This window comes from Labrus mixtus, chromosome 9 (genome assembly GCF_963584025.1).
Source record: "Labrus mixtus chromosome 9, fLabMix1.1, whole genome shotgun sequence".
Lineage (NCBI taxonomy): Eukaryota > Metazoa > Chordata > Actinopteri > Labriformes > Labridae > Labrus > Labrus mixtus.
The window spans coordinates 12,303,325-12,320,355 of NC_083620.1; the positions used below are offsets into that span (position 1 = coordinate 12,303,325).

General features: G+C 43.0%; 1 protein-coding gene across 12 annotated transcripts in view; it reads left to right on the top strand.

Annotated features, from left to right (window-relative positions):
* Positions 1-17,031, top strand: part of mecom (MDS1 and EVI1 complex locus) — a 132,537-nt gene that overhangs the window by 33,170 nt on the left and 82,336 nt on the right. For all 12 annotated transcript variants that reach the window (XM_061046273.1, XM_061046275.1, XM_061046276.1 and 9 more), the window contains exon 2: positions 7,845-8,191. In XM_061046273.1, the coding sequence (XP_060902256.1) occupies positions 7,845-8,191 (347 nt within the window). The remainder of the gene's footprint in view (positions 1-7,844; positions 8,192-17,031) is intronic.

A 17,031-nucleotide genomic window follows, 5' to 3' on the forward strand; every position in this document is an offset into this window, starting at 1 on the left:
ACCCTATAACGTGGCTCTATAGTGCGGAGGCTGGTGCAGGCAGGCTGGGCTTTAAGGCAGTAGATTGAAGGGGTGGGGGCAGCAGGGGTGACTAACTGCACCTCCCTCAGCAGAAGAAACTCCATCTGCATCCAACATTGAGACAGATGAGGCCAATTTGGCTCCTTAAATTTCTGGGCTGTGATGGATGTGGGGTGGCTGTGCACACCGAGAGGTTGGTAGAAGGGTGTGAAGGGGACAGGGAGGAGAGAGAAGGGGGACAGGTGAGAAAAAGGGAGAGAGAGGGAGGCATCCAGGGTATATGAGAGAAAAAGAGAATAAGGGAGGAAAGAGAGAAAGGCGAAAGAAAGTCATTTCTGAGCATGAGCAGTTGAATTGTATTCCTGAAATTGATTTTCTTTGTTGCCTTATTAGAAAATATAGTCAAGAGGGAAAGAGTCAAATGGAGACTTAGAAAAGTATGTTTTTTATTATACTGGAGTTTTGTAGACCACACATGTATCCTATAGAATCATGCAAACTTCGAAGTGATCAAAATGAGCTGAACTGTTTGAAAGAAATAGATGTGTGTATTTTTGATTAGACAAGTTTGATTACATCGCCTTTCCGGGTTTTAACTGAAGCAAATCTTAAACTTGTGCGCCATTTCCGGAAATTTGTGTGGCCAAAAAATTGTCTTAAATGGGAAAAAGAAATCTGTTAGAAGCGTGGCCAAAATCATAATGCAGTGAATGTCCACCAAGTTCTTTTTTTGTATTGCAGGGAAAACATATGGAGGCAAAGTTATTTATTCACAGATGCACAGCACGTCTGCATGTATCTAAACTCAATCAGGTGTGCTGGATTATTCATGTCAAACATTTAAATGTGCTTAAGACTGGTTGCATGATTTAGAAAATATAACTGTATGAAACCAATAAAATAATTCATGTATTTGCCCACAGTTTTTTCCCCGCTTCAACTGGCTGAATGGCCGGCTCACTGCAGACCACAGCTCCCATCTGGGCTGCAGATCCGCCCCCCTTTGATAAGAACTACCATCCTCAGGCCTACATAAATATTTTATCAAGTATAATGGAAATTGTCAAATCCATCTAATTGTGTAATGCATTATGAAGACATCAAACTTAAACAAAGCACATATGCTATCATTTCTTTTAATGACCGGGACAGGCTGGCCCGGGCTGAGCTGGCGGTTTGGTACCCAGGGGGCCCTCCACATGGCTGGGGGGGCTGGCAGCGACCACTCTGAATATACGTCTCTCTCTGCTCTGACCAGACCTGCACGCTCACATTTCATCAAAGGAATCAATTTCTCAAATGTGCACAACTGTGAGCCATAATTATATTAGGGCCCAATGGCAGTTAGCCATGACATGAAAGTGAAAGGGGGGGGGGGGGGAGATGTGAGAGGGAGAATGAGAGTGTGTGCATCTATTTGTGTTGGACACGGTTTGTATTGTTAATAAAATAAACATTTCAGGTTACTTTTTTAAAAATAAATTCAGGTTTCAACACAGTCCCCTTTTTATAATTTGAATGTTAAATGTTGAAATTCGTCACACCTTCAGTATAAATCTGTTGTTATGTCTTCTTTGGTGGGATTTTTGCATTTGATGCTCCAAAGAAGATAGAAGGATTAGGATGGAGGAAGGACAGATAAACGTAAGGCACAGGGGGCCAGAACAAACAAATCGAAAGCCTATAAAGTGTGACATGTCTAGTGGTTAGGAGTTAGGATTAAATCACAGGTGAAGACGGAAGGGATGACGGGGGTTAATGAACTATGCCAGTACATTCTGACTATGTGTAACTTCAAAGGAGAAAACTGCCAAACAATACTTTCAATTGTGTGATAATACGCAGATGATACACTTTCATACATGACCAATTTAAGCACAAGATAATCAAAAACTCCTAAATTAACTAACAGAATAAAGAGAGGCAAGGATTACATCTCTCCCCCCCCTTTTAAATAACCAAATCAGTCAAAATCAATGAATACAATATCATTTCTTTTAACTTTGTATTCACGATCACCCAGTTTTTACTCTTATTCATAATCTATCTGATCATCTTTCCCTTTACTGTAACGTTTAACCCTACTTTTTCCTTTTCTTGTTCTACTCATCTTCGAAATCCAAGAGTCAGCAAGTGACTCAAACCCCCCCCCCCCCTCCCTCCCTACACCCCAGCTGATGTATGACTTGTGGAAACAATGTGAGCGCCGGCTTGTTATTCTGTTTGCTTTACATCGGACAGGCTTGAGTTAGCGCCCAACTGGGATCCTATCTCATTAGGCCAAATGTGTCGCTAAAACAATCATAAAAATCATTTGGCAACAGCCATCCCACTTAGCAACACCTGTCAACATACAGGAGGCAGATAAACTCTGAAAATTAGAGTTGGGCTGAGACTGGACCAGGAAAGACGGATAAATGGAGGCAGAGGAGAGAGAGAGAGATAGAGAGAGAGAGAGAGAGACCCATAAGCTCCATGTTGTAAGAGAGTTAATGATATGAAGTGGTAGGGTTGATGTGGATTCTTGATGATATTGATTGTGGTTTTAGGACATAAACTGTGTGAGTGCGTGTGTGTGTGTGTGTGTGTGTGTGTGTGTGTGTGTGTGTGTGTGTGTGTGTGTGTGTGTGTGTGTGTTGCATCCATCTCTGTGTTCATCTACACTTCATTCATTTGCATTTCATTAAGAGGAGATGTGATTTGTTAATCCTTCATATTGATTAGCTCAAACAGCTTCAGAATAAACAGCACAGTGATTTGTTGATACAAATGAATCAATGTTGGCCTTTTTTCTGACAACATCATGTGTCTGTATGCACGTGTGCCACTAAGTAATCGACTATTAGGATTTCGTGAGCGTCTTCTCTCACTCTCAAATACTTGATTTTTTCATTTTCAAATTCAAGCAACCACCCACGTCTCCTCTCTATTACACACTCCTTTTTTTTCCCTCCGCTGTATCTCCCCCTCCTCACCCTGTCCAAACATACGTCTTTATCAAGCGGCTGTTGTCAGACAACATTAGATAATTAATAGGCCATTTGTCAGGCCTGTGAGAAACATGTTAAAATCCCCGAGCAGCTCCCCAGATAAATCCTGCCGCGCACACAGATGCCTTTGTTGTGTCAGCCTGCCATCGGAGCTACAGATTTACCATTAAAGGAGCCTCATTATTAATCACAACTAATGCTAATTAATTAGGTGTCTGTGTGTGTGCGCGCACAAAGGGAGTAGCTCTAAGTTTCAGCTTGTTGTGCGATGTTAATTGGTAACTCAGCCCATGGCCCTTAGTAGAGTGCTTTCCATTTGGAACTGGGAGCAGTTGACTAACACAGGGGTGAAAAAACACAGACAATGCTCTCATTAATTAAGACTGTGCAAAGAGCTCTGCTCTTGTTGCTCTCTGGAGTGTGTGTGTGTGTGTGTGTGGGGGGGGGGGGGGGGGCTTAAACCGTTTATACAATATGAATGCCTGATGGCGACCATGTGAACATGAATATTTGTGGATGTTGCATTTGTGACACGTTATCTGACACAGCATGGTCTGTTTTTTTTTACCCAATATCTATGTTTTTCTCCTTGGTTTGAAAAACAAAGAGATACATTTAAAAGATAAATAATGACAATCTACCAAAATACACACATGCTACCGAAGGCTATATGATTGTGTTTTTAGTTTGTATCACTCATTACCACAGTCATCCCAACGGACCTGTGGACCAAAAGACTCCCCAAAAGCGGAGCTAAGGCCTCCATTAAGCACAAAGACGGAGTTAATTAGGGAGCTTATTGCCTCTCCCGAGGGCACGGGGCTCCGAGCACTCTCCTATACACCCTGCTGAGGGAATCTAGACACAAACTGATGCACTGTAATTAACAGTGCTTTACAAAATTAACAGCCACCATTTTGTGTCTGCGAGTGGCTGTGAGAGCATTACAATTAACCAATTTAAAGATGATTTGTTTTTATTTTCTTTCACATTCAGTCGCAGTGAGTCGTCCCTCGCGGATTTCTATGGCTGCTTCTCCCTCAGGGTATCCTCATTTTTCCAGCAAATTAATCACTATTCAATAACAACAATTTTGCCACAGTTCCGTAAACTCTCCCATATTATATGGATTATTAAAACACTTCCTAAGTTGGTTTAGCTGTTAACTGATTCAGCATACCTTATATACTTCAGTCTTCAATGGCACATATGCACAAACATGTATTCATTTTACCTGATGGAAATAGAAAGCAGAGGAATGATGAAGTGTGCAGATTTAGAATTTGGATGTGATGACTAATGACCGGGATCATGTGTGATTATGTTCGGCCTGCAGTGCAAGGGTAAGCACACCCCCCCCCCCCCCCCCCCCCCCCCCATTTGTGTCTGTTATCACAGGCAACGAATGATGTCTACAGAAAAGCATAAGGTCCAGTTGTCGTAAGGAAAGTGAGGAGTTCATTTAAATATTTCAGGATCTAAGGCATCATCAGTCAACGGTTAGACCTCCTTTCTTTCTGCTTAGATGAACTGCTCTTAGGACATGAATAATGTGCTGACCTTGAACCTATAACAGGGTTAACATTGAAAAAGTTGAGGCATAAAACAGGGACAGAAAACTGTCATTAAAAAGTATACTGTATGTAAATACACGATAAGATCATCACAATACCACCTATCTCCTTTTCTAAATGCAGGACAGATCAGTAGATTTTAGCTGATTAAAACGTGAAATATATTTAAAAAAAAAAACTATAGAAATATTTAACAAACCATTAAATTGGGTCATGCAGTAAAAGACAATTGAAGATAGTGATACTGTTTTAGTAAAGCTAGAGAGACAGCAGTACAGAAAAAAAGGGGTGGGTGTGGGGGTAGGGGGGTGTAACTTTGTCCACAGGTAGGTTATTTCTCTCTGTAAACATATGTATCCATTTGTCCCGTGGGTGCGTCCCCTTGCCGTCTCGTTGGCAGTGGCTGGGTCACACCTCCATTAGGGGCTTTGTCACAGTGATTAATAGCTCCTTCTATCATCTTTAATTCACTCCCTGATGATGGCGGGCCCTGCTCGCTGCTCGGGGTAATCGTGTGATGTATGAGTCCGCCCAACACCTCGTGGCAGAGGTGAAAATCATTCCACCCATGCAGATAGCAGGCGCGGGAACAAATGTTTTCCCTTTTAATAAGAATTAATGAATTAAGCGTCAAGTGCAAACATTTACATATATGGAATCCTGTGTGTGTGTGTGTGTGTGTGTGTGTGTGTGTGTGTGTGTATAACAGTGTTTTTGCACAGTGCCGTGATGTATCTCCTTCTCATCCTGAGTGATTGTGATAAGCAGATTATATTGTTTTCCTCATTATTTAGCACTCCATCATTTTTGTTGTCTTAAAGAATACATCAACATCAAAGTTTTCCTCCTTTTTTTTTCCACGCTGGCTTTGGTGTACTATCATCATGTGTCATCTCTGTTAATAATACAGTTGAAGTCATGATTCTGCTCCCAGCTGGAGTTCCCCTTCTCTACCCAGAATTCCTTTAGGGCTCCTTCTTTGATGAAGGGGCGTCAGCTTGCAGTGATGAAGTAATGTCCATTACTGAACAAACAAACAGGACTATTTGCTTTAAGTAGGCAGAGACGCACAGAAATGCACACAAACACAGAAATATACCGATCCGATCATCTGTGTTCAGTATCTGTACCGCCCCACACGTCTAAGCAGAGCTACGGTCTTTGACTTATCAATCATCTGCACATGAAACCACAATTTTCAGAACTCTGAACATAGCATATTTGCTTTCGGCCAACGTTTACCTTACAGAAACATATATGTTTATGAGCTGGTATGCTCTCGTTGAGTCCACTGGACAGGGGGAATTTCTGGTCTAAATCAAATATAAACTTGGAGACCAGTGTGAGGGGGGGGAGATGTCAGAGGAGAAACAGCAATGGAGGGATACAGTTACCTTTAAAAGCTCTCGTCCCTCCACCATATGGCAAGCCTCACATTCAGGACTATAACCGCGTTACAGGGTCTCCATGCTGAAAATCATTATGTTGACTCCCTGAGCCACATTGGGTTTCATGCCCGGCCCCGGCTCAGCACAGTCTTTTAAAGACATTCCCTTCAAACTGTGTGGCCCACACAGTGTGTCTGTCAAACACAATAGTTTCACAGACACTGTGATCAGGTATTGCTGCAGGGAACGACGATGGAAATACTAAAGTTCTCGATCAGGTTCGATGAACACAGACACATACCTCTTAACATGGAGAATGCAGAATGTACATGTGATGGACAGCTTATTCAGCAACAATTTATCCATGCACAGATTTTGATCTGCACAGCAAACACACATTCTGACTGCAATCATGATTCTTAACCGGTCGAGGAAAACAGCTCATACAATAATTATGTAGCGATTGTTTTGAACAATGTGCCTTGTCCTTGCCAAAGTGGAAGTTGCAGAAAATTTAGATAACTTTCATTACAATGCACTCGTCTTGTCTTGTATGAAACAGTTTGGTAGTTTTAAAGGATTTTAAAAGTACATGTAATAGTTGAATGACTCTGTCCACGTCTTGGGTTAATCTCTCAGGTTGGTTTATGACCACCTGTGGCCAGTCGCCATGACCCCGTCCAGTCAATCAGAAATGCGTTACTTTCATGCCCAGTGCACATGGCGTGAGTGTGTGTATCTGTGTGGATCAAAGATTCCATGGCTGACAGCGCAGCAGTACAGTGTCACACAGGCAGCCGTTCAGGAATGTTCCTCGGTGCAGGGATGGGTTGTGGAGCCTCATTAGCAGAGCCCCCTCTCCCGGGCCTTGTCAACCTGCGTTAGGCGCAGCCCTCTTCAGATACATGCTGGGTGAGGCGCAGCTTCCTGTGAATCATTTCCTGCTTGGAGTGTCTCTCAGTGTGACTACTGGTTGGCTGTGTGTCATCCTTAATGGCTTCTTCATTCGCTCGCTTGTCTGAGAACATAATGTCTCTGTTAGCGTTTCGTTGACCTGTCTTGTCTTTCTGACTGTCTGAGAGCCTTTTTTTTTTTTTTTATGTTTCTTTTTTTCTCATTTCTTAGTTTCTTTCCACCTTCTTTTTCTGAACTCCCAAGACCTTGGAACAGTGCTACTTTTCTTCACCTGCACACTGTGTCAACACTGTTAAAGATTGAATCGCTCTTCCGTCATTAAGCTCCACCAGCCACGTGCGTCTCCCTGAAGAAGCCCAGTGTGGGTTCATGGGTCATACTTCTATGTCCTGTCTCACTCTATTCACAATTAACCCCTAGTATGTTTTCCCTCTGTTTTCACTGTACAGTGCGGAAAGAGTTCAGGAAAAGGAAATATAAAACAGTCAAAGCAGTACAATGCTGAGCAGACCCGGCTTATCCACCTTGGCATCGGCTCAAAAACCATGCCATGATGTTACTTTTGGGTTTGTTTTACCTCTAAAATCCAAGTTTTACATTAACTAACTAACTTAAACTAACTTTGAATTTGAATTTGGATTTAAATTAGTCATTTGGGTGTCTCCTAAGCCAGGATAATTTATTGTCGAAGATAAGGATTGAGATAAGTGTAAACAATGAGAACAGAACAAAGACTTTGCCATAAGAAAACATGTGGTTGGTTTTGAAATCAGCAGCAACCCTATTATGATTATTTGAACTTATTAGATTCAACAATGTACAATTTATGTTTGACCAATTTCTTCTCAGTGGTTGAAATACGTAAGAACATTAGAAAACCTGTCTCCACTCTTAACATCAACAATCACCAAGGGCATCACCCTCACAGTAATATCTCTCTATCTTTTTTCTCACAGATGACGGTGACGACGACTTTTCACTTTACCCGTGTCACATCTTGAACGATGTGTGTGGTTCTGATGGTGACCCTGCACCTTCTTCAGCCCTGGCAGAAGACCCATCATCCCCCTTGCTCTCTGATGACGAGGCCTCACCCCAGGACTCCTTGTCTTTCCAACACCCGAGCATCTTTTCACCCCAAGAAGATCTGAGCATTCCCCTGGACTTTGAACTGCGAGAGTCAGAAGTTGCAGGTGGAGGCCTGGGCATCTGGAGCAACAGGAGGGTAAATGTCGGGGAACGGTTTGGGCCATATGAAGGAGAGCAACTGCCTTTTCTGCAAGACCCCACACAAGGCTGGGAGGTAGGAACATCATACATATCGAAGAGCTGATTGGTTTGGCATGATTTAGAGTTCTGCTTTGTGGAGTTCATTCCTTCATATGCATAAATAATACCACAAACTTATGGTTCCTTACATGCAAAGGAAAAAATAAAAATCAACAATATCCAGATTTTATTGCATTGCACCATATTCTTTGCGGGTTTTCTGATAAACTACAAAAGTGGGTAAACTGTCTCTTGTACCAGAGCAACTTTGGTTAAACTTGGCTAATGTTAACACATGAGGATTGTCTGCAAAGGCAGTAGCACTCTTTCTGATAAAAGCAGGTTTCCTTTGGTTAATATACACACTAGCCTTCACATCAGTCCTGTTTTTATTTTCTCCCATGGCGTCATTTACACATTTTAGCCCAGTGACCACAGGGCTGTTATGGCCGTGTGCTACCCAGTGATGTAATGTGAGCTCAGAGCCTGCTTAGGGAAGGCAGTCGAGGTTGTGCTCTTAACTCAATTAAAATGAAAAGCCATAAATCCCCTTTTCATCCTGATTAGGGACCCACTGCGGCCATTGGCAAATCACATATTGGTTAGCCGGCACAAAAAATCGAAGACAGGGTCACAGGACAATGTCAAAGGTCAGATGTGGTCTCAGTCAGCGTCAGGCTAGTTTGGTTTCTATAAAGCTGGAATAAGGGGCTGGAGGAGTATCCGCCTCATTTAGTCTCTGAAAATAGATCTAATTTGGATGTGAGGATTTAGTCCTTCATATTCAAGTCTTTGTCCCTTTGTCAGACAGAAGCAAGCTCATTAAGAATCGCTGACCATGCAGTCATGAAGTGAAAGTCACAGGTCCAAATAAAAACAGGATTAATCACCAAATTCTTTATCACACTCGAGTTTTCCTATCCCATGGAGTCCATTTTACTGCTGCAAGTTGACTGAGAACGTGTTGGTAGAGTATCAACATTCGGCTCATATAAATAGTTTTGGATTTGGACTGTTGCTCATTGGGTTTGGATCATAACGGATTACTCCAGCCCATCAGCTCTGACTCAGTGGTTTTGGCTCAGACTAAACCTAAATAAATGTCTTATTTCACTCTGGACTACATTTCTCCAGGCTTACGACTTCTCCCACATTATCAACTGCTGGGTGAGACCCAGTATATAAATATATCCTTAATTGAAGCGAGGAAAAACTCTTCATTTTGCCCATTTTCATAACACAATATCTTAATAAAATGGCTCTTTCCTTCCTAAAGAGATTTACAGCCGGTTGAACATGCTCTCTGGGTTATTCTTTTTTTCCCAGGGAAGGAAATAAAGGAAAAAGAGGTTTCATGAATTTTAATCCGCCAGTAATTTATGGGGGGCCTTGAATAATAATATGTATTTAAAAAGCTGAGGAACGGGGATGTGAGTGTGCATGTGTGTGTGTCTGGGGCAGGCGGGTGGGGGGACTGAGGGGAAAGATGGGATCCCAGTGAGGCAGCACTGTATCACAATGTTTAATTACCAAGCTGACAGCGAGCCATAACTCTTTCCATTAAGTAAATAAGTTGTAAAGAATTTATGATGAAATGCCACATTATTCAGAATGGATATTCAGTGATGACATCCCTCTGCATTAAATATGGTAAACGCCATTAAACCCTCCTGAACCCCCCTTTTCTCCCATGCCCACCCGTTAACCATCCCTCAACCCCCTCTCCTGCCTGCAAACAGTCAATATGCCAATAAGCCTGTGCAGGGTCTGTAAAAATAAGATTGATTTGGTAAATGTGAGTTAAGATAGATATGTTTGCTTTCATCATCAATTCAGTGCGGCGCAGAGAGGTGATGTCACCGACTGGGGAACGCTAAAGTGGCGCTCCCATCTGGAGCGTTTGATGGAGGGCCCTGAGCGGCCCAGGCCAGTGGTGACAGACTGGGGGAAGTTTGTCACCAGGGAGGCCAGCGCTCCTCAGCACCATCACCATAAATTTGGGGGCTTTATTCATAAAGGGGAGAGTGAGTTATGGCGCCCATGATGCTTTATGAATACAGGAATGGTGACTTATGGGAAAGATAGCTTCGGTAAATAAGAGGTAGAGAGGCAGCAGTGAGGGGTCTGTCAGGCCGAGACGCTCACCTACAGTACACTGTCGCATGCAGAGCTGAGGTGGCGATAGTCCTCTGCTCACCAGTATGTGACCATGTCACTGTGCCTGCATGTATTCCTGTTTTTGAGCATGGAAAAATTAATAATCGAGTTTATAATTTTGAATTTGAATTGTAATTTTTTTTTTATTATTATTGTTATATTCATTTATCTCCTTCAACAACCCAACATCTGATCGATTGCAAATGATTAATTGATTTAATTGTATTTGGATTTAAAATGGCAAAACAAAAGACACTAAATATGAAAAGAAAAATACTTTGAATATAATTCTAAATAGCTTTGCATAGAAGAAATGTCCTTTTCCGAACATGGTGAACACTTTCATGTCTCCATGTAACCAGACTGAACAACATACACATTTGATAACCAAAGTCAAGCTCATGACCTGTTGGAAATTCATTAACCTGCTCAAATTATTTCAAATCTGTATATAAAGGGTATTACATCAATGTACGAGACGCTTTAGATAACAAAAATAACAATATGAGGAAAAGACTATCAACGGCAAAATAGTTCATTCCATCTCCACACTAAGCATGTTGCAGCCTAGACTGTATTTGCATTTATTTCTCCATGCCTTCGTTGAAAACGCTCTTTAACGCCTGGATGCCCACTAGTCCATATTCTGCTGTCTCTCTCTCTGAGTCGTTAGGCACATTGAAATTCAAACTCCATCTGTGTCTGTCCTCTTCTCAGCAGCAGCAACAATAAGATAGAGGGCTAGAATCCGGGAGAGAGTTATCCTGCGCTCAATGAGCCTTTGGGCTCGCCCAAACTCACAGCCCCATGGGATTATGGGTCCTGGTCTTAGAAAGCTGGGTGCCTCCTGCTGTAGGAGCGATGGGCGGAGCAGGTTAGGGGTGCGAGAAGGGTTTGGGATGGTGAGTGGGGCGGGAGAGGGGTGCTTAGGGCCTTTTGTGCACCTCTTGAGTGAGAGGCAGAGGTGGAGGTGGAGTTTGAGGCGATAGTGTCGGTGGTGGGGAGATGGTGGAGGAGATTAGCAGTGATGGTGAATGGGAGTAGAGGATTAGGCGGCTGGGCAGGGCCTGTCTCCTGAACCTCCTGGTCCTGAGAGGATGGGTGGACGGAGGGACGACAGGCAGATGCCTGGCTAGAAAGAGATCCATCGTTTAAAATCGTGTCTACTGAAAACTTTGTACTGAAAATAACCAACAGTGAGAAATGATCATTCGTGATTGTGATATTGACGAGCCATATTCATATTAAAATTTTCTGAGGCATTTGTATGATAAATCTTCACCTACACTCGTTATGCCTGTAGTTGTGATAAAAGCAGTCATTTCTGAGTAGAAACACTAAAAGTTTCACATGTACAGATTTGTTCCTGCTTTTGCTTTTTGTCATCCGTTTACAGACAGTGTGAACTCCATATGTGAGGTCAGTCCTACTATCAAGGTTTTGTGTGTCACTGTGTTACATTTGGGTTCACATACACTTTTGTGTGGGCTTGCGTGCATGTGTGTCAGACAGAGTGTGAGAGTGTGGATGGAGGGCGTTTCTAGAGGGCGTGCTTTTTGTGCGCGGATAAGCCGCTGTCCTGAATGAATGCAGATGTCTCTGGCTGGCTGTCCGCCTGTCCCCTGTGCACTGACGGCCCGTCACCTCTCTGTGTCACCAGGAGAAAGAGCCACTCTCAGTCCGGGGCTCAAAGCCTCTTAATCCCCAAGCCCCTGCCACATCCCATCCACTGTCAGCGGAGATGGCCCTGCCCACAGCAACGCTTAGAAAGGCAGGCGCTAGGGATGAACCTCACTGTCACTCACGCACCTCTCAATGGACACACATCTTCTCATTTTCTCACACACACTTACACACATATAGTTTTTTTTTTTTTGGAATTCAAAGTGAAAAAAATCCTGTGTCTGAAAGGCTATGTCAATGTATTGTGCTGCATGAACACAACGGCTGCCCTGACCTCATTGTCGGCCCTGTTTTCTCTCATGAGAGGAGCCTAAACAGGCTACTGAGACAGATAATGAAGAAACCCTTCACAAAATACACTTGGGACTCATTGGCACCTAATTGAAAGCAAAACATTAAAGGGATAGATAAGGTTTTTTGAAGTGGGGTTGTATGGTGTACTTAATAATATAAAGTGCACTTCGTACAGTATATAACAGCATGGCCCATGTTTGAAGGGGGGCTGTTTTGAAAGGGTGAAGACAATTGTTGGGGTTCAGGGTAAATTTAAATAGTCTTCCTACAAAGTCCGACATGTAACTTAAGTCAAACCTTTACCTGGATTTTCAAGTCAAACTGGAGAGTGGGGAACTTGCTGTAGCCCCTCTTCCTTGTCAGTTCAAGGCCAAACCTCTAAATCAGATAAACCTCGCCGTCTATGCAACTGTCCCGATTTTGTCTTGTCACTAACACTTCATTGGAGGTTGCAAAAGAGCTGCAACAGGTGAAATCTGTGTCAATGTAAAATAGTCACTAGAGCCTGCCATTTTTTGTATCATGTTTATCAAATTGCAAAGCAACTTTTGCCGCCATCATTGTTTTGAAAGTAGTGGCCAGTTTTCAGTACCAGAGAAATCCCCTCACTTTGTTAGAATCTGAGCCTTGTCATTTATGTCAGTGCCAAAGCAGGAAGCAGTGCTCTTTACATTTATCTAGACTAGGTTTAGAGATTGTTGTTGTTGCTTAACCAGAGTTACATGTTGTTCATAAATTATTTGCCACAACCAAGATCTATCCTTTGTTTATCCATACTGTAGTTGTGATAGGCAAACATTGTCTATCACATGTTTCATGCTTTTGTTGTTTGTGATCACACCCTCAAATGTCTAAAATTCATTGAGCTTTCGCCAATAACTATTTTAATGAATCAGCGAGTGTATGTAGTTTCTTTTAACCGATTCCAGAATTGATTGAACGAGTTGGCTGGAGTCCTGGAGAGTCAATATCATGTGTGTGGACCTGCTGTGCTACAGAAATACCCGGGCCTCTAACTTCCTCCACATGGTGCAGAGTGTAAAGCCTCCCTTCTGTTAAAAAAGCCCCATAATACCTTCAGCGGTATGTGTGTGTGTGTGTGTGTGTGTGTGTGTGTGTGTGTGTGTGTCATGTTGCTCGCTCTTTGTGTCTCCTGGTGTCTGTGAGAGAGATGAGTTTACCGTTCGATGTAACTGGAGCTTGAGTGTCTTTGACAGGGATAATTTCCATTCACAATCCCAAAGACAAAACAAGCTGGGGGTCCATCTCCCTGCCCCTCAACTGATTGGTAATCCCTTTCTTTGGGTTAATCTGTTGTTTGTTGTGCTTGTTGAGGCTAGTGTGTCTCTGTTTGGGTGTGTGTGTGTGTGTGTGTGTGTGTGTGTTCTGATTGGTTGTATTGATGTTAGTGAGAGGAGCTGTAGCACATTGATAAAGAGTGTATGAGAGATAAATTGGGAAATGATGCCACCATAAATGCAACTGGAGGCTACTTTTCTCTTGCAGTTAAGGGGACAAACATTTTTACATTTCTTATTTCCCCTCATTCCTCTGCACCAATTCCCCCCTTTCCACCACCTTCTCCTCCTCCTTACACCCTCCTCCTCCTTCTGTCTCTGTCTGAGTTCCCAGCAGGGAGGGGAAGCTAGGTTAACTAACTGAACAAAGTCAGAGTGAATTGAAGGAGGACAAAGGCGGGCGTGAGTGGGGGCCCATGCCAGTTGGAAGGTGTAGCCAGCAGCACAATACCAGGTGAAGGAGGCTCTTGTCGGGGGTCCATCCAAGCAGGTCAAAGGTTATTGGCCTTATTAGATCTGGAGTGAATAGAAGGACTCATTTGAGTGAAGAAGGAAGTCAGGAAAATGAATGATGAGGAAGGAGGAGTTCACCTGTTTGAAAAGCTCCGAGGGGGTTGTGTTTCTTCCCCAATTATCTCCGAACTGCAAACAAAAATCTGTCTCGCTGTTAGCTCATGGTGGGCCTCACAATACTCGCATAATACACTCTGAGCTGGAAAAAAAAGAGGAAGGCTGATCTGATCAGAAACACATGCAGGACAAACTCAATGACACAATGACACACGTCTAGACAGCCACAGATATAATGGAGTTTATAAGCAGGTGCATTGACTAATCGGGTGGTATATAAATGCTTCTGCCTCTTACATCACACATTTACATCTTCGATCCTCGGCTGTTATTGCACACTAAACACTCTGAGAAAGATCAACACCGTAAAACCTGCTGGAATAAGACTTGTCTGTATTTTAAGATGATTTATAGAGGAAAGTGACACAGAGAAGAAAAAGGGGCATGAAGCAAAGTTTACCAGCTTTAATAAAATTCCACTTTAGAATTTGTGTTTTATGTTACCAACCAAAGAGCCTTAAAGGTGTTTTTTTTTTTTTTAAAGTTCAGACTGTTCAAGTGGTCCTTTGTGTAAGAATGTGTACCACCCTCTTATTCATTTACAAGATATTACCCTATAAATGTTGTGGAAGTACTGAGGTAACATTTGGGAAAGGAGTGAGTGGACTGTGCATGAACTCGTCACTCCATCCAAGGTTAGGAGCACCCAAATCAAACGCACCTTGGCAGAAGTCTACAGAGCTCCCCGGAGCAAAAAAAAAAAAAGAAATACAAAAAGGGTTAGAAAGTACAACTCAGACATATCAGGAGTGCATGTTTGGTATGAACACTCAACAGTTAGCCTTACATATTCACCAACCTGGCAACCCCCCCTCCCCACATACACACACACACCAGCACACAAAATGTGCCCTCTGCACTCTGCACAGATAGGAGTGAAAATGAGGGGACCTTTAAACGGCTTTCAGGAAACAAAGGTGATGAATTCCGTGTGCGGGGCTGCAGAGCGAGCCTCATAGATACCTTATCTAGGGGTATTGATAGGGGAAGGGCCTTCCCTTAAACACACTACTGATTGTTTCCAAATGTCTTCCCCAATGAGGAGGGTTGGAGGGAGGCAGAGACAGCGACTCGGGGGCAAGAGCTCACAGGCTTTTTTATTGGTTCCGTCCGGGGGAAACAGAGAGAGAACGGCAACTCTGTCGTGGCTTTCCAGCCTCGAGCTGCAGCTTGTGCTTAACTGGCAGTCAGATTGCATTACCCAGGCAGTAAATCTAAGTACCGGTTAACGCAAATAATCAAGAGCTAATACTTCTCTACGAAACCACTTTCTCTGTGTCTGTGGTCAAAGCCGTTCTAACAGGCACAAGCCGAGGCCCTTTTTCCTCTCGGTCTCTGCCAGACCCTCGCTCTCTCACGGCTATTATAACCTACACACATTCACAATCTCCACACACTTCTGCACCCATGTACTACGCATTTTCTGTGTGCTGCTCCATATCTGTCGTGTGTGTGTGTTTAAGCCTCTCCTCTAACTGTTCGCTGTGGTTCAAAGGCTAATGTGAAGGTGCGGTCTGCTTTGAGAGCTTATTACTAGGTTAAGCGCTAAAAAACGCAGGCCGGGCTACATTCAGCCCCGGTAACACCGCCCCCCCCCCCCCCCCCTCTTCCAATTACACCATATTGCCGCTCCAATTAGAGTGGAGCAGGTCCAAACCCAGAACTGAGAGCTGCCAGGTTTGCAGAGAGAGAAAGCAGAGGCCCCGGGTGGCAGTAATGAGGTCTTAACCCCGACGTCGCTCTATTATGTCATAATGCTTTAATTCGAGCCATATGATAGGCTGCTGCGCACTCTCATGTTATTGGAAAGTCAATATTTTTTAGCTTGCCCAGTCTGTTCCCCTCAGATGTGGCCTGGGAGTTAGTGCAAAAAGCCAAAGATGTCTGAGGAGTAAATGACTGACAGGAGGGAAGATCATGTCAAGTTGCTCAGAGAAAGTGTTGCATTGTGAGGTGACGGCATCGTGCTTCGTGGCACAATCATTCAAGTAAAACTATAAAAAAGTATGCTGTGTCTTCCACAGCTGGTGGATCTGTTTGTCTCTGTGGCAAAATGAAGATGGAAAGGGGGTTAATTTAGGGGTTGACCATCACCCACATTTGCAGATTATGCATAGATTAAAGGCCATCTCTTCATCTATAGAAAGGTTAAAAGGGATACTTCACCCATTTGCATTAAGCTTTGTATCATTAGAAACCTGGTAGTATTTTTGAATGGTCGTGCATCCCGCCCTCATTTTCCCCTGAGATGGGAAATCTTTGTCTTTCTAAATCTGAACTGGAGCTTCCAGTGACGCAAAATGACGATTTTTGCGTCACTGGAAGCTGTTGCGGTTAGCGGGGTGAAACTACAACGCTAGTTCCTCATATTTTCGACCACTGAAGCTACAGACCAATCACAGATCAGTGGGTGGGAACTCACTCCCAGAAGCTAAACTTAACGTCCGCCATATTGCTTGGAAGCTATGCTAACAGGCTCTATGGAGAAAGCAAAGAAATATAAATATAGCGGCGAGATGGCTGCTGCTGACAGGCCGGTCTTGTGTTTTGGCGGCCGCGGGTGAAGTATCCCTTTAAGTAATTGAACTGATCCTAAACAAAAGCTATGTGTGGTTATGTTTCTTATTGTAATTGACTTCACTTCCTATTCCACAACATTTCATGTAAGAATCGTACTTTTAACCTCAATTTATTTCTCTGAATTAAATCAGTAGGGCATGATTTTCAAATATATAAATATCTATGAAGAATGTATAAAATATGAAACATATATATATCTTATATTGTATAAGTTAAGCTAAACTAAAAAAAG